Source organism: Acartia tonsa, chromosome 3, assembly GCF_053477335.1.
Source record: "Acartia tonsa isolate MP-2025a chromosome 3, ASM5347733v1, whole genome shotgun sequence".
In the NCBI taxonomy this organism is placed as follows: Eukaryota; Metazoa; Arthropoda; class Copepoda; order Calanoida; family Acartiidae; genus Acartia; species Acartia tonsa.
The window spans coordinates 30,263,721-30,284,886 of record NC_137262.1 but is presented as its reverse complement, the minus strand read 5'-3'; the positions used below and the strand labels follow the sequence as shown (position 1 = coordinate 30,284,886).

At 29.7% G+C, this 21,166-nt stretch overlaps 1 protein-coding gene across 1 annotated transcript; it reads right to left on the bottom strand.

Annotated features, from left to right (window-relative positions):
* Positions 1-54: 54 nt before the first annotated feature.
* Positions 55-21,007, bottom strand: LOC145314831 (uncharacterized). Its single transcript, XM_080154911.1, has 10 exons — positions 20,720-21,007; positions 5,328-5,449; positions 5,002-5,053; positions 4,594-4,646; positions 4,263-4,421; positions 3,862-3,985; positions 1,533-1,632; positions 1,046-1,106; positions 645-710; positions 55-177 (listed from the first exon to the last, which is right to left on the bottom strand). Exons 1-10 carry the CDS (start codon positions 20,805-20,807, stop codon positions 55-57), a joined length of 948 nt encoding a protein of 315 aa, XP_080011037.1. The 5' UTR covers positions 20,808-21,007.
* Between the last annotated feature and the right edge of the window lie 159 nt (positions 21,008-21,166).

Sequence of the window (21,166 nt, the reverse complement as noted above, 5' to 3'; positions counted from 1 at the left end):
TAAAATAAATATTTTTTTCCTTTTTTAAAAGAAATTCTTGCAATCGAAATGGTCCTAATTTATCAAATTATCAATTCCTGTTTGTGCTTCTTGAGGTGTTTTATCCTTGATAACTTGTTCATCCACGCTAGCCATGTTCATTTTATCTTCTTGTTGCTTTTGGACTTGCGCATTTGCCTTTTTTTATCATGTCAGTTGTAATTATTATTAATGAATAATAGAAATTTGTTTTGTTGTTTATTCCATATCTTATGTTAAAAAGTTCTAAATATGAAAAGTACTCCTTGGAGGTGAACCTATCTACGAAACATGGTTCCTACACTATCTAATTTCCCTAAAGATAAGACAATGAGCGATAATCTGATTCCCAATAACGATATAAAAAAACATCTTCTGTGTGCATGTAAAAATTTTGGAAATATTTAGACGAAGAAAGTTAGTAGAACCCAATAAAGATTCCCAAAGTTTTAAACCAAAAGATAAAAGTTATTGTTTATTCAACATTGGGTACCAGTATAATTCATAATCCAATTTATCCAACATTCCTGCCAAATTTACTGATTAATTCTAGTGTCCAAAAAAGTCCTCAGTTTTTAATTTATCATACAAAAATGAAGAATGAAAATTATTCGATTACAATTGACCTGAGGTTGAGGTTCAATAAACTGGAATGGAGGTCTGCTACTTTGCATCTCATTGTACTGGTATTCCTATCAAGATACATATATTATTATTATCTCATTATTAAAAGATGTTTGTGATATTGACCACAAACGAATTTAAAAGAACATATATTATTAATGCTTAATTTAGGTTAGGCTAGGTTAAGTACAGGTTTTTAAAGCCCAGCAAGGATAGGATCCCATATGGCAAAACACTACGCAAAGTCTAATATATATTTTTATTAAAATAAGGGGTGTGGTTTATTGGCCAAGCACCTAATGTTGTATAAATATAAAATTCAAGGGAAATACGTCCATATTTTTTCTTATTTTTAAGATTCGCCTTTAAAAATGTTGTCAGCCTTGTATAATAAACTTGATGCCTGTGGACTTGGCTTTTCATTCTGATATTGTGGCTGGTTCATAAATTCTGCATAACCATAACTGTAGAACAAATAGTTTTGTCTTATTTGTACAATTTGGTTCGAAGATTTTTACGTGTTCATTAAAATAACTTAACTTTGTATAAAAGAATAAAATAATTTCTTTTGATAAAATATTTCTAAAGACGTAGTTGTTCTATAATAATGGTTGATCCGTATTATATGAACAATTATATACAATATTTTAAAAGTAAAGCATCTTTATATCCATGTCTTAAAATGTAACAGTATCCCATATACGCAATTATGCAACAAATTTATGTACAATTTTTTTAGACTTACAAATAAAGTTTCATTATTGAGCTTTTTTGACACTCTACAAGAGCTATTGTTCGTTTGTCCTTTCTTTAATGGATGTTGTTATCCTTAAATATACCGTTATCATTAATTGTACATAAATCTGTATAAATTAATTCGAAGTTTGTACAAAAATGAAATGACACAAAAACTATTCCTGTCATCGTCATAATAATAATAATATTCTGTAGATTGTTGATTTTGTTCATCTACTGAATTTTGTTGATTATCTAAAATAAATAATTTTTAATAATTTTTTAAAAGTTGCTTATACAATATTTTGTAATGCTCTTACAGCATTTTATACCCTTGTTTAGCAAGGATATATCCATAAATAGCGTAGATTAACACAGAGTTATCAAAAACAGTCAACAGAATAAGTTCCACAGAAGTTAATTTAGGGGGATGGTGACTTTTATTGAAATTGCATAAAAGCTGTTTTGATCATACAGAACTTATCCATCGTAACCATCCCATCCATGCGCGCCAGACGAACGGAAGTACTGAAAAATAAAATATGCAGAATAACTTGGCTACTGTATACTAGACTGGCTACTCCCTAGAGGCCTTTCTCTTATTTCTCTTAACCCTTAACGGTCGGGGGGGGGGGGCGTTGAACGCCCCCCCATCCGGTTTTTTCTATCTCATTTTCTGTGTGTGAAAGATGAAGAGCCCAAACTGCTTGACTTTTTAAGTATGGGTATGACACATAACTGAGAGTTGGAATTTTTTGAATATCTCCATCCTGGCGGGCACAGGATGCCAGCAAATCTGGCAGGGTCATCCAGGTAAAGAGCAAAAATATTTTTTTGACTAAAACAAAGCATTTTATCATACCAAAATACTAAAAAATCCTCTAGTAGTACATCCTTATACAGTATGACCCTCGAAAAAGTATCTTTTAGGGTATACAGACCTTATTTCTTAATGTATCATCAAAAATAGCATATGTCCTTGTTCTCTGTACATTTCCACACAAAAATATATAAAAAAATTTAATTTTACCTCCATTAACACCGGAGATTTTTAGAGCTAAAGTTTTGAAAAAGTGACTGAGAAAAGAATTTTTTTTCCCCACTATTTTTGGATGGTTATATTATGTCTTTCTGGTAACTGAAGAATGATAAACAAAGAAAAACAAAGTAACTAATTATTTCTTTTTTATTCCACCAAAAAATATAAATTTTTACAGGCAAAAATACTACTGAATGAATTGATTATTTGCAAATTTCAGACTATTTACTTACCCTTATTTATGAAAAGGATTAATTGTGACAGTTACTCCGCCCCCTTTTTTGACATCTCAATCACTTAATAGGGGGTTAATTAAGCTTTTTAGACTAAAAAATCATTATAATGTAATTTTATTTTCCTTATAACTTTTTTGTTATTAAAGTTAGGATTATGAAACAAAAACAATATTCCTGCTATATTCATAAAGATTTATTTGGTATTTTAATCTAAAACAATTTTGCCTCATAAGTAAGTTTTTCAAACTATCATTACACAAAAAACACTCAAAAAATATGTGTAAAAAAATGCTTTTAACTTAAAACCTAAATTTTTTGTTTCATTTTTGTATAAAGTTTCTGCTAGTAACAAAAATAATAGGATTTCTATCTTAATTTTGCTAAAAAAGTCAATTTATGTTACTTTTTTAAAACTTTAGCTCTAAAAATCTCCAGTGTTAATGGAGGTAAAATTAATTTTTTTATATATGCTTGTGCGGAAATGTACAGAGAACACGGATATATGCTATTTTTGATGATACATTAAGAAATAAGGGCTGTATACCCTAAAAGATACTTTTTCGAGGGTCATACTGTATAAAATACAGGTGTTCAAGTCACTTTCAGGTTCCAGGTATAATCCTGCAGGTCCTTATCCTCCAGGTCTCCAGAAATCTTTAAACGGCTCCTGTGGCCGCAATTTTTGACTTAGAGACTTCAAAGTTTAAACTTAAGCTTTTCTTACATGTCTTCATAACGTATTAAAATTTCATGAAGATCCGCCGCCGTTTTCTCGCCGACCGCCGACTGCGGCGGCTGGCAGCTGCCAAGTACAGCTGCGGCCGCTAAAATTTATATTTTGATATTTCTAATGTAAAATTTACATAAAGATAAACATTTTCTGGAAAAAAAATTTTCTTCTAGCTTCAAAAATAAGAAAATTACAGCCGTTTGAAATTTTTAAGTAAAAAAGGACCTAAAAACAAAGGTTGTTAAATAAAAGGGTGAAGGAAGCGAAAATTGACTTAGACTTATAAAAGGTCGGAAATTCATTATCAAACAGGGGACTTGCACAAAAAAATTTAGCCCTCTAGCTCTAATAGGAACTGAGATAATAAGGGGGGGCGTTGAACGCCCCCCCCCCCCCCCCGACTGATTCAGGTGCGGCAAGGGGCCCGACTGTAAAGGGTTAAATGGGTTTTTGTTTATTAATCAATTTGAATAACTTACTTTTCACATCATTATCTTTCCCATCATTGTTGGGTCCTACTTGATTTAAAGAGAATGGATCCAGCTGAAATGGCTCAAAACTTGGCATAAATGGATTCTTTAGGTTCACTGTTGATTCAGCTTCCTAAAATCGATATATATATAATATAATATAAAAATAACCCTCCCCTCTCCTTATTTTTAGAATAAATTGAAAACAATTTGAAGGATATTTTTCTTCATGCCTTATCACGGGGGGGGGGGGTGTCTAACCATGCGGGGCTTCCCTATTCCTAATATAACTTACCCTAAAGAGAAAAATCTACTTCCCAACCTTTTTTTCACTTAATTTCCATATAGAAGGGATATGTTTTGGCACTTCAAGGGAAACCGCCAATTGGCGGGTAAATGATAACATTTACCTTAGCAGGTGCCTTGGATTGTGCAGGAAGGGGTTGTCTCTTATTATTCTGTCCCTTGGTGGCCATGAATGGATGTAAAGCAGCTTGGTACAGGTCTGATGGTTTAGCTTTAGATCCACCCCCGAGAAAACTACTCAATGTGTCCAATATACTTGATCCCTGCAACAATAAAACTATTAGCAATATAATGTCCGGATTGTTCCTTCTCTTTGTTCTTATTGGTCCAGTTTACTGAGTAAGAATCTAGATCTACCATATGTTTAGAGAAACATCCATGCGTATAACTCATAATATAAAGATTGCTTTAAAAAGTAAGTATTTAGATTTTTACCTGAAACTTGTTATTTGGATTTTTTGAGCTTGGAAACTTCAATCCTTTTAAAACTAAAAAAAATTGTTACTAAGTTTATTTTACACGATTATTAAATTAATTATTCTTGTCTTTTAGATCTTTTAAACTGTTAAATATATTAAATTGAAATTTGTAGAGAAGCTATGTTTTGGTGGATATAATATAAGTGGATATTGTGAGAGGTTTTTGCATACCATGAATAAAATGTTTCTCCCAGCTGGCTAATATAACGATAAAGCCCTGACCCCTAATGACATTGACCCAACCCCTCCTTTGACTATGGAGATCGGTATTGACCATTGTCTGAGGACTATATTAGCAACCTGAATTGTCACAATATTCACGTTTTATAACCATTTCAGATTTAGATTTCTCAAAAATTCTTACTTAATTCTGGTGACCAAGTATTCTCTTCTCCAGATTCATCAGCTACAACTATATTTGTTTTAAATGTGAATATTCAGTAAATGTAATGATAAGAAATAATTTAAGGTTAATTTAAGCTGGATTAGAACACTTTTTCAATGAAAAAATTAATAAATATTAGTGCCTGTTTTATTATTCAGGGCCTTCAGACACTTTGGCCCAATAATACAGAAATTGGTTAAAAATTTTTTTATTTTACAAAAACTGTATATTATAAGATGCGATAAATAAACATTCCGCTAAAAAAAAGTTTCAAATTCATATCTTTTGTATATTTACATTCCTATGACAGAGTTATTATAGAAAAATCCATCTCCCGCTGCATCAGCTGATTTATATCGTTTGATATCATCCACCCCACCTTCATTATTGTTGTCCTTGTTTATATTCTTGGTTTCTGTTGACTCATCTAAAATAAATATTGTCATGCAACTTGTTTCGGGGGAAATTCTCCAGGAAGGGTGAGGGGATATCGCACTTTCTTCTAAATAGCCTAAAACCCTCCCTAGAGCACAATTTTAAAATTGTATTCAATTGAAAGACATGAGTTCAAACCCAATTGGGCTACAATTACCCTTTTATAACCTAATATAAAAGAAGTGCATAAAAGTTGGTTCATTAAAGAAATATGAAAATAACATTACCACTTAAAACAAATTTTTTAAAATAAATTTTTGTTGTTTTGAAAGAACACAAAAAAAACAATAAAACAACACTGCTGTTTGACCAACAGAAGCAACACAATAATCAATTTATTTGGCAAAATATGCAAATAAAAATGTTGCTGTGCATACATACATGACACTGCGACACTACGGATCACAGAACATTGTGTCCCCTAGCCTCACATACCATATGACACATTTTATGTACTTAAAGGAGAGTGACAAAGATTCCTGTAGAAAAATAGTACAAAAGGTGCAAATGATACAAAAGGTCTAATAAACGCCTGGGCTAATCATTTGTGTTCATTAAAGCAAGTATGTTAAGGGATAAGACTGTGGTCGATTAATTGTTTTACATCTTCAATGATGATAAACAATATTACCCTTTCTGTAAATTATTGGTTAAAAGGTTTGGAAGCATCTAATTTGGAAACAACCAATCAAAATACAATAAAAAGTATCCAAAGTTTTTAGGGCTAATAAAAAAGATTCATAAACTTTGGGTACCAGTGTAATTTACACCCAAATATCATCTCCGTCCCTTTAAGTTTAAGGATATCATGTGCAATTTTTCATGTGCAAAGAAGTCCTAAAAAGTTTGTTGTCTGGTCATTTATAAATCTTTGACAGCACTGTTCATTAGATATCTAATTTATTCCTCGGTTTTATTCAGAATTTTTTTTATTAATTAAATTGTTGACAGTTGCCCTATGCAATTAAATATTCATGTTTGTTTTTGTGTTGTTCTAGTTACAAATGTTATCTAAAATCGCAAGGACAATATGAAAAAAATAGGTAGCGCTGCAAAAGGTAACACACAGGCCACCTTAATCCGTTGCTACACTTTTTTTTGCTGAAAACTTATTTTTCTTATGAAAATTGAGTTTGCAGAACATATTAGGATTAGTCTGTATTATTCAACTCAAGCTAGGCTATGTTAGGTAAGAGCATGGCTTTGGCACAAAGAAAAGAAAAGAAAAAACTTATGGAGAAATTAAGGAGTTTCTGTGCTAGCTACACATTGAGGGAAAGCACCATTTTTCTTTCATTGATATTTATGTACAAAATAAAAGATTAGCATCATTTTAATCTTATGAAAATAAAAAGTGTTGGTGTAATTCTGAGAAATGATGCTTCAATAAATATAAGGTCAAATCTGTTTAGAAAATTCACTTGGAAAATTATATATTTTGTTGATCAGGCTGTCTAGCTCACTTTTTTTATTGTTGTTGTGGGTGTTTCTGTAATAACGTTAAGCATTTCTGTCTGTTTGTAGTTAAAGATCTCACTGCTGGCTTAATTACTAGGATATGTCTGTAAACATTACACTTAATATTGCACAGTTACTAAATATGTATGTCATAAAGCGTTTTTATTTATTATCATCATAAACCAGTTAAGTCTTTTTAACACAAAGAATACGATGTCTGCATGTCCGTCCGTTTGTCTCTCCGATGGGGATATGTTATTCGGAATACATGGGGAAAAAAATAAAAATAAATGACCTTAAAGTTCAAAAATTGCTTAACTTTAATTAATTGAAGGTATTGTTACTGCTAGTTATTGCTGCACTTGTTATGTCGATATTTTCTTATTTACATTATCGTATAAACACTGACTCGTGCACATAAAATTAACAAGCATTACTCTTATTGACAACAATTGAAATAAATATTAAATCTTCCTGGTTTCTTATGATCCCATATTTCCGGATTATTTTCCAAGTATTTAAATGAGATCATCACGCAATGTAAACATTTTCTTTTGTTTGCAGCTATTACTATCAGGGAGGGAGGGGACATTGGACTGTTTATTAGATTAGTTCCCTAAATTTTTTGATAACATTTTCTTATTCGTTGACTTAACTTTCGGGACTTTGATTGAATTTTAATTGGTTAGTTTAATGAGTTGAGTGTCCCCACGTTTCAACCACTAAATATAATCTACAGAGGGGGTTTGTTTATCATCATTGGGGATGTATATCAATTTAGAGGCCATTGTCTTTTCCCGTTGTTCCATAGATAATACTTATATCTTATGAAGCTTATGATATCAAAGGAATAAAAAATGACAACATCCAGAAAAGCCAAAGCTAAAGAATGAATTCAAATACATTTTTTTTAGTTTTAAAAGATTTTTGTATCAGATAAGTATAAAGAACAAATAAAAGACGACAATATCTAATCAAAGCAATTTTGAGGCGGTTTTCCTCAAACGGACGAACGACTATAGAAACCATCCCCATTATTTTTAATTTTAATCTCTTTCAAAACAAAGGTAGTGGGGGTGGTATGAGGTCGCTATAAGGACTAATTTTGAAGTAGATAAGAAATAAAGGCAGATTCTTTTTTATTAACTTTTTTCCTTTTACAAAATTTGTGTTTATGTTTGGCATACAATCAAACGAATAGATAAGTAACGTAGCTTTAAAATCTTACCAACAAATAAGGTATGTGAAGAATGTTAGCTACTCTTAATCATTATGAATTAACCATAATTCTTTTTGATTTGAAGTTGATAAAACAATTTAATATTTACATAAAATGATTTGTCCGAATAAATTATCTTTAATTGTTTTATAATGTTTTTTTATTAGTAGCAAAGCTACTCTATAACTTGGCTCTGTGGGTTACAACATCAATTGTGTCAGTACGGCTTCGAATCTGATTCAGTAAAATCAAATTATAAAAAGTTACTACGAAAAATGAAGAAATAAAACATAAAGAATTCCTATTTAGTTTGCCTTGGCCTTCAGCCCCGCGGAACCAACAAAACTGGAATTGATTTTTTTTTCAGTTTTCTAAAAGATTTTTTACTAAATGTTATAAGGTTGTTATTGCTGTGCTACAAATGGACATTATTATCCTAGTTTTTATTGTTTTAATGATTTCCTTACTATAGCTCTAATTTATTCAATGATAATGTACATATGTCACTTTATTTTTGTCTAATTAGTTGATTTATTTTACATATTAGTGACTTCACTCCTAAAGGCCTCTAGAGACAATTGTGATGGAAAAGGGAGGGAGAGTCGGTCCCCTTATTTTCAATATTTGTTTTAAAAAAGAAAAAGAAAACATCATTGGGAGGGGAGGTTCGATTTATCTTGGTAGGGTGGTGGAGACCTCTCACCAAATATTTATTATATACCTTTCTAGTTTCTATGAGAAGGTAAATTGAATCGGTTCAGCGGTTAGCAGATAATTATTTTTAGTTCAGCCGCACTTATTTTGGTAGTTTGAACCGCTAGTGGGCCATCAAACGTTATTTTTTAATAATTCTCAGCTTCAAACGAGATGTGCTTAAGATGGGCTGTTGTCGAGTATTCATAAAAACCATGACCTTCAAGAAATAATTTTATATTAACCAAGAAACAAACTTATAAAAAATATTTGCATTGGCAGATTAAAAAATATGCATTGAAATCAATTCAAATTATTGAACATTCTGTCAAAATTTCATTAAAATTGCGGTAAAAAGATTATTGCTGTGTATTAAAGATAAAAGTTGATCAAAAAGGCAAAAAAAGTAACCAGAATGGTTTTAATGTAAACATAAAATGACCTTAACTAATATGAATTTGGTTTGAGTTTTCAGACCAATTGTCTTTAAATGATATGTAGCCCTTATATTTCAAAAATAGAAGTTTGCGTTTATATTTTTATTTATAAATTATTATAAATTAGACAAAACAGATAAAATTTCTTAATGAGAATCTTATAACCATAGATTTTTTTATTATAAAACAACAGCAAAGTGTTATTCATTTATTTTGGGTATTCGTTTACTTTAAAAACTATTGTTATTCAATATTCATATTCAAATTTGGATAAAATATAAACCTAAGAACATATTCGTTTTTATAGAGTTTAATGTTTATTTTATTTATTCTATTGGCTCGATCACACAAAGTACCTTGTTTCGTACTGATACCCCCCCCCCCCCCCTATCTTTTATATAAACTGTCGAAAATATCATTAGTGCAGTTTAAATTGTGTGTTTACTTCTATTTAGTTCAGGTTAGGTTAGGTAATATTGGGTACTGGGTAGCCCCAAAAAACTACCCCTACCTTATAATAAACTAGCGGCTTCGTCCCAAGCCTCTAGGGGCTTTGCCCATTGAGGTAGTTTTTGAAAAACTAAAAAATAAAAATAAAAAAATTCGGATGCTGCGAATCATCCGCTCCCCCCTCAATTTTTTGTTGTTGAGGGGGGGGGAATTTCATTTTTTGGAGGGTTGGGGGTGTCCCACCCCCAAGAAAATAGCTTAAAACCACCACAGGACCAATAGGTATATACCCTGAAGAGTAGAATCCGATCGGTTCAGTGGTTACCGAGATCTTAAGGGACAGACAGACGGATAGACGGACAGACATCATTCTACATTGTATTATAGATATACTTCAGAAATAAGAAAGGGGGGGAGGGGAATATAAGTGCTAAGCAGGCACTTTGTGCGAAAGGACCATTCCATTTTCTTGTATCAGAGTTGATAATTAGTATTTTTTATATAGGTTAAAACATTGAAAAACAAATGTCCGTGCCAATGTCACATTTTTTTTCAGTAATTAAACCAAGAAGCCAGAGGTTGACAATGCTTGCATGATTGTCAGTGTATACAATTATGGCATATCAAGAATCGGGGATCTAAAGGGATAAGACAATGGCCGATAAATTGCTGTATATTCCCAATGATGATAAACACAGTTACACCTACTGTAGATTATGATTAGGGGTTGAAACGTTTGGACACTCGACTTATTGAACCAACCAATTACAATTCAAAAAAGGTCCCCAAAAATGGGGACCAGTTTAATATAAAACCCAATGTTCACACCATCCCAGAAGGAAAATATGTAATGTGTCACTCTAAAGTTTTTAGCTTTCAAAAAGCAACAACTTTTGATTTTTAAGTTAAATAAATAATTTTTTTATATAATTTTTAATAATTTGCAAATGATTAGTAATAGTATTATTAGTTACACTACGTCAAAAATAGGCAAACCAGCGAATAGATTGTGAACTTGTTGTCCCAGTGCTACTTATTGACAAATTTGTGTTTTTTTATTGAAGAAACACTTTTTAACAAAACAAAAATATTGAACAATTAAAACTTTTTCGAATGGAATAAATCACAAAAAAAAATAATTTTTGTTCACTAATTGGAAATTCAAATGCAAAATTAAATAAAATCTATACTTTCAGAAAGCAAACTTTATAACATTTTTAATCTTATGACTGCTATAAAGACTTATATATATGGCATATAAATATATATATCAAAGTAAGCATAAAGTTCAGACAAATCATCAATAGTACGTTTTAAAAAGAGACTAAAAGGCAATTACCACTTGCCTAGGGGAAATAGGTTTAACCACTTATTTATAGCAAATTAATTTATTTTTTATACAATTATTTTCAAACCATTACTTTTTAAGTTTATAAATAGTAAACCTATTAGTACGGTTTTTTTTGTCTTATATAAGCTTTATGTAGGTCCTGGAATGGTTTTAAGCCATTTTATTTCTAAATTCAAATCTTAACTGTAAATAAACCGTTTATGAGAAAAATCTGATGAATATTTTCATAGAAAGTAAAAGCATTTTTTCCGTGTAATGAAAGCTTTGTAAAAATGAAAATAAAATTGAATATCAATCAAAGGATGTCAGGATATATTTAGACATGAGAAAATCAGGAAATAAAAGGATTTCCATAATTTAATTTTTTTTGTAACTTTAAAACTCTATAAATAGTATAGTAAGGTTTTTTTCTTTATTGGCGGATTTTAAAAATCCACTAAAAATTACTTAGAATTGCGACTAGAATCGTTTTAAATGATTTTAATCAATTTATCATATAGATCTTTGTCCGTCTGTCCGACCAAAATGTCTTTTCCTACTCCCTATCATTCATGATAAAAAGATGTTTGCGGTAAAAATATTTTGTGTGTGAAAGAGAGGACAATTTTGTTGATTTATAATTAACGACAACAATATTGTATCAAATGAAGTCAAATAAATAGTTGGGAGATTGAATATGATTCTCTTCCATTAAAAATTATGTATTATTAATTACTTCAATGTTATTGCATTTTCGATCGAGCAAAATAAGTGTAACCTCCTAATTTTCTAACACATTTTAAACATAAAACATTTTAAATCAAAACTATAATATTTATCTGAACTTCATTTTGTTGCATTTACAAATGACAAAAATTATAACCTCATAATGAACATGTATAGATTTTTTTTACATAAAGAAATATTTATCTCTGAATATCCTTTTCAAGAAATGAAAAGTGTCCATCTCAGCAACTGTAAAAAAAAGTCCAAGGATGCTTAATAACAGATTCTGTTTAAGTTTCATAGATACTTAATTATTGATAATTAATCAATAATATCAATAAATTATTGTCTTCCTAATTCTTTATAGGATACTTCTTTGCAAAATTACATTTTTAAACGAGAAGCTTTTCTATCATTAGGGTCGATCCGTCCGTCCGTACGTCACAGACAGTTAGCTCTTTTCGTTAACTTAAACAGGTTAGAATTGTCCTATAACAACAAATATAATATTATAAGCGAAGCATCTCTATAATCAAGTCCTAAAATGTAAGCATGTCCTTAAATAATATCCAAGCATATCCTTAAAATTATCCTGTATTTAAGCAGTTTTTTAATAAATTTACTTACAATCTTTAACTTTTATTAATTTATATTGAGATTATTCAGTTCTGACACTCTCCAAGTGTTAATGTCCGTTTTTTCTACTGTTTCATAGCTTCGCTTTTATGGATGATGTCATCCTTGTTTTGCTAAACTTTCTTTTGAAGGAAAAGTCTATAATCACAAAATCAAGTGCTTTAGTAAGATCTTTAGTAGAACAATTAATTATAGGGCTAAAAAGGATAATTCAATGTTAAAAAAATTGATTGTGTATTTATTCAATTAATGTTCAACATGATAATCTAAATAGTGATTGAATATCTGTTTATTTAAAAATAAAGAAACTGTATTTTAAGTTAGAAAACATATTATTTCAATAATTGTTTAAGCTTTTTGATATTTCTATAAAAATGCAAAGCAACACTTATTTGATCTTTGATGCTACATATTTTTTCATCCTTCTCTTGATATAAACAAATTTTCAAAATATTCAACAACCAATGAAACTGTCTTTGCTTCACTGCCTTTAACTGCATTTTAGCAAACAAGGATAACCAACCATACTTTCGATGTAGCGCACCTCAATTTCAAATATGGAAGAAAAACAGACTTTTAAAGTGTGTTCAAGAATACTGTGCCTCTAGCATCTAAGGGCTCTATTGTGCGAATATTTAAAAAATAGCCTAAAACCATAAAAAGAATTCAATGTAGAAACAAAATAAGTGTTAAACTTAAACTTTATGAAATAGGATGATAAACGATAGAATAAGCCAAATCAATTTAGAGCCTTCTGATAACTAGAAATTATTTATTCTAATCACAAAAAAAATAAGTTATAGGGTAGCTTCAAAAGTTTGTACTTAACCTTTTATAGAGGTCAGGAAAAAATATTTGTTACTTATTTTATCATTATTATACACTACGATAATCTTCTTGAAGGATTCTGATCAAATTTAAATATGCAATTTTTCCGAAAAATTGCAAAAAAAAGTGTTTGGAGTTGTTGTTGTTGCTTTCTTGTTGTTTGAATAGCTTGAGTGAGATGAAAATGACAGATAGAAAATATTTATGTATAAAATCTATAATACAAAGTAGTACGATGTCTATCTGTCCGTCTGTTTAAAGCTTAAGATCTCGGTAACCTCTGGACCGACAAGGTTGTGCTTTTAAGGGAATATAGTGGCGGATTTTATCTTATAATATGAGGGTTATTTTTGGCTGTAGCTTAAGATTTCGATAACTACAGAACCGATTGAGTTCTTTATTTTGTGGAATCTTCACATAGGTCTCAGGATGGCATAAGGTTATTTGAATTTTAAGTTTAAATCTTGGGGTGATTTTCCTGTTCTTCTGCTTTCCCTACCCATAAAATACTTTGGTTTTTAAAATATAATATTACTCTGATTTTATATATAATGAAAAGAATCATGAAAGAAATATTATTGATTTTAAAGACATTAACATGTATTTTTCCTTATCTAGGCAACGTTAATAAATTTAGATAGCATATGTTTTAATAACATTTAAACAACAGAATTAAGAAATTATACCAATGATCGATTTGTAATTGACCTTACCCTTAACTTTTCTATCCAACATTTTGATTTGCGTGGAAACTTTATGAGAACTAAAGAGTAGGAAATGAACAAAATTACATTATTGGTAGCGAAGCTTCACTGTCATTCAAAATTTCTGTCTGTACTTCCACTAGTCAGTCTGTAGCTTCTTTTGAGATTGACGGTTGATTGATTCTGAATACATCATACCTAATAAATCTAAATAAGTTTTGTTTTCAGTTCTGTTTTGCTTTTTGTTTTTGTCAATGTCCTCATTTAAGGATCAAATGTTATCCTTATACTAAAGTAACAGGATGTTTGTTTGTGTGTGTGTCTGTGTGTACCGAAGGATCTTGCTAACCGCTGAACCGATCGGGTTCTCCTTAACAGGGTAGATTCTCATGTGTCCCGGGAAGGTTTATAACTATTTTGGGGGAGGGTACCACCACTCTCCCAAGAGAAATGACAAAAAATTCGAAAAAAATTTTAATAGGGTAGACTTCAACGTAAAATAAAGAGGTATCGTACTAAAGAATTATCGTATAGAGACTTTAACAACAAAAACATTTAAAGTGCCACTAGAGGCCTCTAGGGGCGTAGCCGCTAGTTGTTTATAAGATATGAATACAAATGCAATTGCAATCCTTGTCTATATTGTAATTGTTTTACTCAAATTATTTGCACTTATAAACTTTTTTCAAAAAATTCCATAACAGTGCGTTAGAATGTAAATAGCGAAATTTACCTCTTGCTACATTTATTCATAAAAAATCTATAACTTTTAAATTTACTAGCGGTCACTAGAGGCCTCTGTGGGCCTTTCTATGGAGCAGTGATGATCGACCCACCTCTTTGGATTTTAGTTTTAAAAATGAATAAATGAAAATTATAGACGATTTCTCTTGGGAGGGTGAGGTTCCCCTCTCAAAAAATGATGCATCTTCACATTTTGTGGGCAAAATGTCAAAAATATATATGTATCCAAAATTTTCTGTGGGGGTAAGGTATACAACCCGTTACCACCCACCTCGTACGTACCTGCTAAACTTATTTGTTACTTAAACATAAACTATAACACCGTATGTGTGTGGTCAAATTTTACGTAAGAAGCAGTAACATGGTGCTAAATCTGACAACATGACGAATATTCTTTAAAATCTCACAGATTTAGACAAACACTGTAAGAAAGAACATGAAGACAAGTTTTTTCATGGTTCTTATAAAAATCTGTTATTTTATCAAAATATGACTTATTTTTGGTGGTTAATATGATACCTACGAAAAATATCTTATATGCTTATTGCTTTAATGTTTTAACATACATTCAAAATTTTAAAATTTCAATGTTCGCTAAAAAAAGAAAATATACATAAATAATTTTGCATTCTTTAAAAATCAATAATTTATAGAATAATAATAATAATTTACCATAAATTCAAAGTAAAATAAAACATAGGTATCAATGTCCCATAAAAAATATAAAAATTTCAGAAATCTTTATTTTATTCCTTATTTTAAGTATCATTATTCGTGTTTGTGAGAGATAGTTGTTTGTTTTTATGTATGTGTTTGTATGTTGAGAACCGCAAAAATTATGCAAAAAAAAAACTTGTTGAAAACTAATTGAAGCTTAGCTTATGCAAAAAAGGAACAAATTGGGAAAGAAGTTGTATCAACTTTTTTTTTTATAGCTAGCCGGTCCTTTTAGTAAGTAGTAGATGTAAAATTTTTCATAGAATTCAGATATGCAATCGGTTTTTTTGTAGACCTCTTATTTTTTAAGTAATTTAAGTTTTTAAAAAAAAAAATTAAGTCGATTTTAAGGTACTAAAATGCAACAAAAAAAGAAAGAAAATGGCCATTATGAACAAAAATAGTAAGATCTTTAATTTGACACCTTACTTTTTCAATTCTGTCAGGTAATTATTGAAAAAATCGATTTTTTTAAACCCACGAGAATAAAAACTTTTAACTCAATTTTATCATTTCACAAGTAAAAAAATATGGGTTCATATATACCTTTAGAATCAGAAAAATATTACGAATCCATTGTAAGCAAAATTGAAAAAAAAAGTTTACAATATAGTATATAAACTACAATAAAAGGAATTATATGAAAATATCATATTATATTGTACAGGCAACGTCTTAACTTTTGAATTGGGTATAAAAATGGGAAGGGGGTATAGAGGGGGTAAAGAGGGGGTAAAAAAGGGAAGATGATAGTGTTGCCAGAACAAAAAATACAATTGGCCATATTTATATCTTTTTATTTTTTTACTTTTTTTCAATTTTGCTTACAATGGATTCGTAATATTTTTCTGATTCTAAAGGTATATATGAACCCATGTTTTTTATGTCTGTTTGAGAAAATATTTAGGTCTAAAGTTTTTATTAAACCGAGGTTAAAAAAATAGATTTTTTCAATAATTACTCAACAGAATTTTAAAAGTAAGGTGTCAAATTAAAGATCTTACTATTTTTGTTCTTACTGGCCATTTTCTTCTTTTATTTTGTTGCGTTTTAGTACCTTAAAACCGACTTAATTATTTTTTTTTTAAACTTAAATTACTTAAAAAATAAGAGGTCTACAAAAAAACCGATTGCATATCTGAATTCTATGAAAAATTTTACATCTACTACTTACTAAAAGGACCGGCTAGCTATAAAAAAAAAAGTTGATACAACTTCTTTGAAAATATTTTATGCTGTGTTTTAAATAGTTTTACCACGAATTTATAAATGGATATATACTTGGATATATTGATAGGGGAAAATTTGTCGTCAATATTGGTTGCTAACCTTATGAACCTCATTTATTGGTCAGTCGTTCATTTAGTAGGATTGCAGGGGATGGGGTAAGCAGGGGTTGACGTGGGTATCCTAATTTTAGCCAGCTGTGAGTATCATTTTATAGGAGTACATGAAAATTTGGTGCAATATTCAAGTAATAATAAATTGATTGATAATACATAATTTCAATATTAAAAATTGATGATGATCAAAAATACGAATTTATGTAAAAACTTTATTTTTAAGGCACTCTATGTAAAATATGACCGTTGTTCCTCCGAAAAAATGGATAAAATAATTACATCTTCATAAACTATTGACAAATTAAGAAGAGATCTAAACATAAGTTGCTTAGAATAAAAGTTAAAAATCAATTTTCAATTTATGCAAATTTAAAGCTTTGCCTTTTTGGATGTTTAGATTTTAGAGCTAATATTTTAAAGCTTTTAAATCTGATCTTAATATATATTTAATCTTTGACATTTCTTTACTATGACTATGCAATTATTAATAGGAATAAAATTACCTTCTAAAATATAAAATCACTTTAAGATATATTATTCAAATCTAAATTCTAAAAGGAACCATCGTAAAACAATTGTTTATTTTTTGCTTCTTCTTTAATTATCAATATCCGTATTCAGTGTTTGTACACTAATGTAAATTTTTAGCTTTAGCACGACTTAATTCCCTACAAATATTTCATAACTAGGAATGTATAATGTATAAATTTACTTCTAAAGACATATCATCTTTTTAAATGATCAATATCAGCCAACAAACAAGAAAGTTGCAATTTAGTTCATACATAGTAACTTTGTATTGTATACTCCATTCATACAAAAAATTCTATTGTGGTTTTAAATGGACACCTTCTGGAATATTTTTAAAGTTTTAAAAAATGTTCAATTGTTTTTACCAGAAAAAATGCCTCAGGTGTCAGTAAATCAGGAAATGCGGATTGAAAAAAAATTGTATTATTCTCTTTAGATGTTGGTTTGTAATTAGTATTTTTATGTAGAATTTAATACTGTATTAATTGCTCTATAAACTTTTTTTTTCTTAGACAGAAATAAAAATTTTAAACATTTAATTAGCTTTAATTGGAATTTTTATTTGTGTCATTAAAATTAACTATTGAATATTTCATTTAATGGTTCTACCCTTGGCATTAAGATCTTTATCCTAGTGGCTGCACCTTAGCATCCATCCAGGGGCCCTATATTCGAAGATTTAAAAAAAACATAAAACCATCCCAAGACTTAAATCTTAAAAGGAAAGAGCTTAAAACCAATCTGGGAACTATGTGAAGCTATAATTAAATGGAGAACTCAATCGGTTCAGTACTCATCGAGATTCTAGACTAAAAACAAAAAAACCTTATTACTTTATATTATAGTACTAGCAGCTTCGCCCCTAGCCTCTAGGGGCTTTGCCCCAAGAGATGATAAAAAAATAAGGTGAAATTCGTAAAAAAAAAAAATAAAAAATAAGAAGGACCAAGGAAATCTTCTACAAAAAAAATGGGGGAGTGATTTTTTTTTTTGGGGGGGGGGTAGAATCGATCGGTTCAGTGGTTACCGATCTTAAGCTTCAGACGGACGGACAGACATCAAGCTACTTTGTATTATAGATTACATCATTTTATGACTTGTCCCTGTGGGTCCTTTAGTCTATAAGGGATTCCTCGTTTTAGGGAGGGGATAAATAGCCGTATACCACCCAAGAAATTTACAAAACTTATCTGAAAAGAACTAGTTAATTTATTCAACTGTTTTATAGCTGTTTTGACTCTGACAAACATGCTTCCTATGTGATACGAAATATTTATTTTTACACCCTTAAAGCTAAGTGAAGTTTTTTTAAACATACAATCTTTTTATGTATCTTTCATCGTTAACCCGTCTTCTTACCATTATAGCAGCCATGTTTAAAGTTTATTATGCAATAAGGTTTTTACACCCTTAAAGATGCGCGGCGTAAAGTTTTTTTTTAATATACAACAATCTTTTAATGTATCTTTCATCGTTAACCCGTCTTCTTAACATTATAGCAGCCATGTTTAAAGTTTATTATGTATTATGTAATAAGGTTTATAATTATAATTAAATCCATAAACATAATTTTTTTTCTATAACATGTGTAACATTATTAGACAAATTATTGAAGAGTAATCATAAATTTAGAATAAACAATCCTAGTGTTGTCATGGTAAGCGCAGCTATAATTGGCCAACAAAAATAATCAAAAAGAACAGTAAACTTTAGAACAGTAATTAACGGAATTTATACATGATGTTTATAGCAGAATAGTAGTAAAGCTATTTGAACGTTTATTAACACAAATATAACAAATTCTGCTAGAAAGCAATATGACTTACCAATGCTGTTTAATGCCAAAATATACCTAATGATTAGGGGAATTTACACAAAAAAATGTATAGCCTATTCTTATACAGCAGTATATTTGTAAACTTATTTGTACAAATACTCATGTTAAATTAAAAAGTATCAGTGCTATAAAATAAGAATAAAGAGGAAAATTGTATTAAAATGTTTTTTTTGCAATTGGGCCATTTAAAATGCAATTCCGATAATGGGAATAGGAATTAAGATTTATATTTTTCAATTATACGATATGAATCGACTATTAAGTAAGTGAAATGCAGTAGTAATCGTTTACTTGTAAATACAATTTATGTATTACATATTTCATTAGGAACAGGGAAAAAGATACTTAAAAACAGTGCAGCCATTTTATATGGATTTTGGTGCTTTCCCACAAAGTACCTATCGAGCGCTAAGCTATCCCCCTTATTTTCAATTACTTAATTTATTTAATTTTCAAGAATATGCTCGAGAAGGCATTTTGAGGGAAAGCATCGAATTTTTGTTGAATTTTGATGGATTTATAGAAAAAAAACCACAAATTTAAGCTCACAAAATTGAAAAGATAAATAATAAATTATTTAGTTAAAAATAGTAGACAAACGGCATTTTTACTGTTGATATACCAATTTACAGTTTTATTAATATAAAAAAATAATAGTAAATTGCTATTGTTGAGCTACTTATGTGTCTTTATTAATTTTTCATTTCATTTACTATTGAGAATCTTTATCATTGTTCCTTATGATATTATGATATGCATAAGAAAGTTGTAACTGCTAACTAACTTTGTTTCTCACAGATTTCTCCAATTATTAATATCAATTCTATTAACTTAACTAGTGTTGATGCCTAGAGGGTGTGTGGAGGGTTGTCTCCCCCACTCCAACCCCTTTCAAATAATAATTTAAGGATAACATTTTAGAGGTATCAAATGAAGAACCCAATAAACCAAAACACACAAATCTGCCAAAAAAAAAAATGTCCTGGTCTGATACAAATATTTCTATAAAATGTTGCATCAATCGGTCAACCAGTTTACGAGATTTTACTGAACAGAAAAGCCAAAAAAAGATAACGGCAAGAATATAGAATTCTTGAATAATTTATATGATTTAAATTCTAAGGTACTTAATAGTAAAGATTTTGATTTGTAGCCAAATACTGTCAATTAAGTGTAGCATAACATCGAGAAAATTCAGAACGTTTAGTTGAATGTGGACACTTTTTTGGATCATCCGTTTAGAACCATCAACTTTTCTTAACAATGTAAAGTAGCTAAAGTTAAACTATAAAGTATTGTAAATTAACTTAAAACGCAACTATGCATAGTTTCATATTATTTAGATATACTTTGACGGACAGAAAATTATCATGGAAGTCCTTTACTTTAATTAAAAACTAGAATATATTTGTTTTCTGGAGCATCTGCAAAAGTTGATCTCTTAAGGCTAAATTCATTTTAATCAAAAAGTAAAATTCAAGACTAATCTTTATAGATTATGGCTTTATTTATCGGTAGCATAGAAAATCTTTAAGGAGTTTATTTTAGGTAAATATTATACTAACCCAGGTATAATACTAACCCAACAAAATTGTAATATTAACTTTACCTTTATTTTGATTAGGCATACTTAAGACAACAGCATCTATCAAAATCATTATCACTAAACATATTTTCAATACCCTTATGTGGCACATTTTTAGGCAAAAGAAAAATTAAAACTTGCTCTTCATAAAAGTTGACTTGGTGACGGATTTTGTGTAACTGATCTGTAGTGGAATGATGGTTTGAACCTTATGGTTTACATTTAGCATATACACACACATTAGAACAATTAACCGTGAATTTCTTTAAGCATCTCTTTCTTTTCTCTCTCTCTCTCTCTCTCTCTCTCTCGCTCTCTCTCTCTATCTATCTTTCTCTCTCTCTCTCTCTCTCTCTCTCTCTCTCTCTCTCTCTCTCTCTCTCTCTCTCTCTCTCTCTCTCTCTTTCTCTCTCTCTCTTTCTCACACACTCATGTTCTAAATAAGCTACTCTTTCTTTTTCTTCCTTCATC